Source organism: Globicephala melas, chromosome 10 (assembly GCF_963455315.2).
Source record: "Globicephala melas chromosome 10, mGloMel1.2, whole genome shotgun sequence".
In the NCBI taxonomy this organism is placed as follows: Eukaryota; Metazoa; Chordata; class Mammalia; order Artiodactyla; family Delphinidae; genus Globicephala; species Globicephala melas.
In genome coordinates this window covers 7,638,756-7,644,755 of record NC_083323.1, presented here as the reverse complement: position 1 = coordinate 7,644,755, position 6,000 = coordinate 7,638,756, and the positions used below count along the sequence as shown (strand labels likewise).

General features: G+C 47.6%; 1 protein-coding gene across 1 annotated transcript in view; it reads left to right on the top strand.

Annotated features, from left to right (window-relative positions):
• The first annotated feature begins 539 nt into the window (after positions 1-539).
• EP300 (E1A binding protein p300) overlaps positions 540-6,000 on the top strand; it is a 74,618-nt gene continuing 69,157 nt past the window's right edge. Inside the window, exon 1 of the mRNA XM_030855846.3 lies at positions 540-1,888. Within this exon, the coding sequence (XP_030711706.1) occupies positions 1,795-1,888 (94 nt within the window). The 5' untranslated portion in view covers positions 540-1,794. The remainder of the gene's footprint in view (positions 1,889-6,000) is intronic.

The window sequence follows — 6,000 nt, the reverse complement described above, 5'->3', positions numbered from 1 at the left end:
AGGAACGCACTGTCTCTGGCCTGGAATACCGGGCGGCGGGGTTTCCCCTGCCTGGTAAATTCAACCGGCTTCGGAAGTCAGGCCGCCAAAGGGCCCGGGGCGCAGGGCCATCCCCATGGCGTTCCCATTCGGCCACCTGTGCGGCGACTTGTCGTCCTCCCCGAGTAGCTGCCAGCCCCGTCACCCCCAGTTCCCACCGATCTCCTACGCAGAGACCCAACCCAGACACAGTCCCCCGTAAGTGTCCACCGACTGAAAATAGATACCGAGCCCGCCCCTGACCCCCCCCTTCAAATCCTCCCCTTTAAAGGGAGCCACCGGGTGACGCCGGGGGAGTTTGCGGAAGCGCCAACCGCGTTGGGGCCTTGGGCGGATCCCGTGATTGGAGCCGGCCCCGCCCCCGGGTCCTCTTCCCCCATTGTGAGAGCGGCTCGGGCCCAGGCCCCGCCCACTGCCACCTCCCTCTGGAGGCCCAACCCCTCCCCTTTTTTTCACCCCCCCCCCTTGGCTCATTTCCGGCCGCCGCTGCTACCGCTAGCCTGTAAGGAGGATTCGGCAGAGGGAAGAAACAACAGCCGCCATCTTGTTTGTGTGCTAGGCTCGGGGGGAGAGAGGGCGAGAGGGAGCGGGCGAGAGTGGGCAAGCGGGGTGCCGGGCTGAGTGCGAACTGCGGGAGCGAGAGTTCGGAGGAGAGCCGGGACGGAGAGAGGCGGCAGGGGCCGAGACAGTGGCAGGGGGCCCGGGGCGCACGGGTTGAGGCGACCCCCAGCCCCCTTCCGCCGGCACACACCCCCACCGCGGCCCGGGAGCCGGGCCGGCGTCGACGCCTAGGGCGGACCATTACATAACCCCGCGCCCCGCGGCGCCTTCGCCCGCCGCCGAGGGCGGCCCCGAGCGGAGCCCCGGGGGGCGGGCGCTCCCGGCATCTGGCCGCCGGGGGTGGGGGCCGTAGCGGCGGCCGTATTTATTTATTTTCCGCGGGAGGGAGGGCGAAGGAGGAGAGCGCGGCGCGAGAGGAAGCCGCCTGCGCTGCCCGCCAGAGCGGGGCCTCCTCGGTGGCCTCGGCGTCGGCGCGGGCTGGCGGCGCTGCTCGGCCCGGCCCCCTCGGCCCTCTGCGCCGGCGAGCTCCGCGCCCGGCGTTCTCGCCGCGCCTCCGCCGCCCGCCGCGCGATGTGAGGCGGCGGCGCCAGCCTGGCTCTCGGCTCGGGCGAGCTCTCTGCGGCCATTAGTGGCCGGTGCGGCGGCGGCGCGGAGCGCGGCGGCAAGAGGAGGGTTCGGAGGGTGGGGGCTCAGGTCCGGGAGGGGGCACCGGGAGGAGGTGAGTGTCTCTCGTCGCCTCCTCCTCTCCCCCCTTTTCGCCCCCGCCTCCTTGTGGCGATGAGAAGGAGGAGGACAGCGCCGAGGAGGAAGAAGCTGATGGCGGCGGCGGAGCTCCGAGAGACCTCGGCTGGGCAGGGGCCGGCCGTGGCGGGCCGGGGACTGCGCCTCTAGAGCCGCGAGTTCTCGGGGATTCGCCGCAGCGGACGCGCTCGGCGCATTTGTGTGCCTGTGCCCTCCTCCGGGCCTGGGCTCAGGCCCGGCCCCTCGCACTTGCCCCTACCTTTTCTATCGAGCCCGCATCCCTCTTCAGCCACCGCGATCCGGCGAAGAGAAAAAGGAACTTCCCCCACCCCCTGCGGGGGCCGGCGGAGCCCCCCAAGCCCACCCCAGGGATCCGGGCGGGGACCCAGGCCTGAAGAAGAGATTTCCCGGGGATTCTCGTTTTCCTCGCCCGTATCTCCGAAAGAATTAAAAATGGCCGAGAATGTGGTGGAACCGGGGCCGCCTTCAGCCAAGCGGCCTAAACTCTCATCTCCGGCCCTCTCGGCGTCCGCCAGCGATGGCACAGGTTAGTCTTGGGAACCCTGGCCTTCCACCTCCTCCTTAATCTTTTCTCCTCGCAGCTTTATTCGTCCATATTTTCTTTCTCTCTCTTCCTAGTTCTCTGCCTCTTGATTGATTTTAAAGGTGTTTGAATGAACTGGTCGAAGGCGTCCAGTAGCCCAACCATTTTCTTTCCTTCTTAATACATTTATTGCAATACTATGTCATATCGCTGTGTGTTCTGGAATTAGAGGTATTGAGTGGTGCTGCAGAAATGGCCTTTATTGTTGTTCCCATTCAGTTTAATTTTGGAAATGCCAGTGCATTTGAGTGTAAGGGCCTTTTTTGCAATTTTACTTTTTCTGTTGTTGATAAATGAGGAATCGTGAATCCTTTCTTCCTGATCGTACTTGTCCCGTTTCCTCTGCTTTCTACTCTTCAAGAATTTCTCTTTACATGAGATTTTCTGTTGAGGATGAGGATATAAAAAAATCTTGGTTTTATTTATTTGTGTGTGTGTGATCCAGGATTTCAGGTTTGACGTGAAGTTAAACGTCAAACCCGAAATTTGGTATGAATTATTTTATCTACCATTCCCAGCTTTTTTGCCGACCCCCCACACCCCCATTTGCTTTAAAAATCAATATGGAGCGCTGTTCATTTTCCATCTCATTTCTTTGGTGCCAGACCAAAACGTCTGAAACTCTGGGGTTTTTAGGTTGGGAGAGAGGACAGAGGCATTTTCTTTGCAGTTTGCAGTTACTTTCTCTTTGGGGAGGGCTGGATGGGGGGCTAACAGATTTTATGGAGTTATGTACTTGGAAATCAAGATTAAAAGTTGAAAGAGTCCCGATCATGAACTGCAAACATGAACTGATAATACAAGAATTTTAAATGTGCAGTAGGTTTTGTATTTGTGTGTTTTGTCTTTTTTACACTTTAAACATATGTGGAGATCCAGATTTTAGTTTTAAAAAGCGCTTCAAATTTTTTACTTCACTCATTTGTGGACTAGCCCTTTTGTCAAGAGAAATTCGGGGAGACTTCTTTCCATCATTCCCTTCTTACAGTTAGTTTGATGCTATCCTGATGGCCACCGACCTTCTCTTTTGCTGTCTTAGTTGTTTGAGGTGCCAGGGTAATGAAGATGAAGAATGGCTGGCCATCTGACAGTCTACAAGATGTTCCCCCTTACTACGGAGCATCTCTTTAACTCCCTGAGAAAACAGGCTCAACGTCATTCCTCCATCTGCCAGTGAGAGTGCATAATGGAGTTAAATGTACCCTTTGAGTTTGTAGAGAACTTCTAAAGAAGCGTGGTTCTAAGTAGGCTCGTTTCTGTGGGTGAAAAACGTAAGGATATGGCAAATGCTTTGGATTCTTTGCTTTTATAAGAAAGCTGTATCGTGAGTTTAAGGTAACCTGCAAAGATTGAGGATTTTTGCAGAGTTCCTCTGCTTCAGGCTTGTAACGTTGGCAGTACATGAACTTTGATCTGTCCTCATTCCTTGAAGTTTCTGTAGTCTTCAGGGATTTTTTTTTAAAACCTGTGTTTTTTCCTCAGAATTCATACCCATATGGAGTATTGTATTCCTTTGTACTTACTAAAATGTCACTTGGTAGGACTTTTAGATCACCTTTAGACACATTTTTCACCTGTAGATTTTTGTTTTGTTTCTTTAGTTTTTGTGTAATATGGTAATGGATTTTACATTTGAGTTAGCCAGTGACTGGGAATATTGTAGAGAAAACTTTTTACTTGTACTGTTTTGATGACTCCTGATTTGAACAGTTTAGTCTTAGAGTAATGCAAGGTCTGAAAGGGAGGCTGTGCTCTCTTGTTCAGATATTTCTGTTCAGGTGCACTGCTGCAGTCTCCATATTTGATCTGTGTATTTGGTAACTTTAACTCATTTTGGTGCTGTCTCACCTGACTAATGCACAGGAACTGTTTTGCTACTTGAAATATCTTTGAATCATTGTAACAGTGCTAAATGTATCAAGTGGGTTTTTATAATATAAAACCCTCAGCACTGAGATTAATTCAGTCTTAGTCCTAAGAGTTTATCTTTCTCTAAATTTTGTGTAGGTTGTGTAGGTTGATTTTTCTGCCCCCAGGATTCTACTCCCCTTAAGATTCTACTCCAGGAATTCTTTGGTATCCAATTTTTAATGCTAACCAGTTTGGATTTTTTGATGGGGGAAGGGGAGAAATGAGTGTTAAGAATATACTGTCCCCCTGTGAACTTCAAGTTGGGCACCATTACATTTTGATTTTTATTTGCATCTAGCACTGTGTAGTATAAGTTTGCAGTCAACTTTTAACAGAGACTCTTCATTTTTTAAAACATTACATTTTAAACTTGTAATTTCTACATTTTTACTTCTGAGTTGCCGCATATTTTGTAAATGTGAATGTAAATTATTCCTTCGTACTTGATTAATTTTATTTAGAACTGTTCAAAATTATCCCAAAATGCTAGACTCCAGAAACTTTTTTTAAATGATTGAGGCTTGCAGTTTTAGTAGTGTAAGTGTACCTGCCAAGAGTGTTTGCATGTTCCAGTTTTATAGGAAAGAAAATTGGAACCCAGTTGGGTCGACATGCTAAACTAAAGTGTTACAAAACAAATTAGTACTTAAATCCCAAAATTTGATTTTCTAAGGTTATCCACTGATGCAGAATAAAAATGACTTATTTAATTTTCAAAGATTCTTCTAAAAATTTTCTAGGTTGATAAAAATAATTTGAATTACATTTAAGTTTTACATGTTAGAATGGGGAGAAAGACTTACCACTTTTGTATTTTTATGTTCCTGTTTCAATCTTTGCACTTGATACATTGAAAATACTATTTAACTTGGCATGGTTAGATCAAAACTGTTTGAGGAATCAAATGCCTTCCTGTCCTAACACCTCCATTACCACTCCATCATAAAAACCATTTGCAAAAATTTTTTGGTAAAATTATTGACCAGAATAGTTAATACATTGTCCTTCAAATATTTCTTGAACCTGTTTCTGATAATCACCTGTGTGATGGAATGATGAGGATGATATATTGCCTTCATTGCTCACAGGACATGTTTTGTCACTGCTTTGTGAACACTTGATGCTGTATGGGCTGAAAGAACAGACTCTGGAAAGAGGCGTGTCGGCATTAGGATCTGGCATATTTAGTAGGGTAAAAGATTCTTCTGGTCTTGGTATGGTTTTGTGGCCCTGCTGTGTACCCATGTGTCAAAATTGGCTTGGATTTTATGCCCGTTTTCATTTTGAAGGCACAGGGCAGATACATCTGCATTTTGACCCCTAGATTAGTGTACACAATAGATTTTTTTGTGACAGGAATTTTTTTTTAACATCTTTATTGGAGTATAATTGCTTTACAATGTTGTGTTAGTTTTTGCTGTATAACAAAGTGAATCAGCTATATGTATACATATATCCCCATATATCCTCCCTCTTGCGTCTCCCTCCCTATCCAACCCCTCTAGGTGGTCACAAAGCACCGAGCTGATCTCCCTGTGCAGTGCAGCTGCTTCCCACTAGCTATGTTTTACACTTTCAGAACCTTTTTTTTTAGATTCCATGTATATGTGTTAGCATATAGTATTTTTTCTTTCTGACTTACTTCACTCTGTATGACAGACTCTAGGTCCATCCACCTCACTACAAATATCTCAGTTTCATTTCTTTTTATGGCTGAGTGATATTCCATTGGCAAGGATTTTTTAAATGTCAGTTTTACTTTCTCAACACCATTGTGTCTTAGTGGTTTGTCATGTAACTAGAATATTTTTTTTTGGAGATCATTTCTTTGTTAGCTCTTAAACCTGTGATACTGTGTTTTAATTTTATTTTTCGGGCATCAGCGTTTACATGAGAGTTCTGCTTCTGAAGTTTTTGAGTTACTGCTCTTTGGTCCAGCGAGGTATTGCCGACCTCTCTGCTAAATTGCAAAACGTTTTACTAAGTGTCTCGAACTCTGGCAGTTGCTTACTCTCAAGGCTTTGTAAGTTCATTTATAGGGCTTCAAGAAAGCTATCTGTGGTGGATAGTAAGTTAAGGTGACTTGTTACGTTGTAAATCTTGTATGTGTTACAACAAGGGTTCCCTTTTTCAGCTGGAGTTCA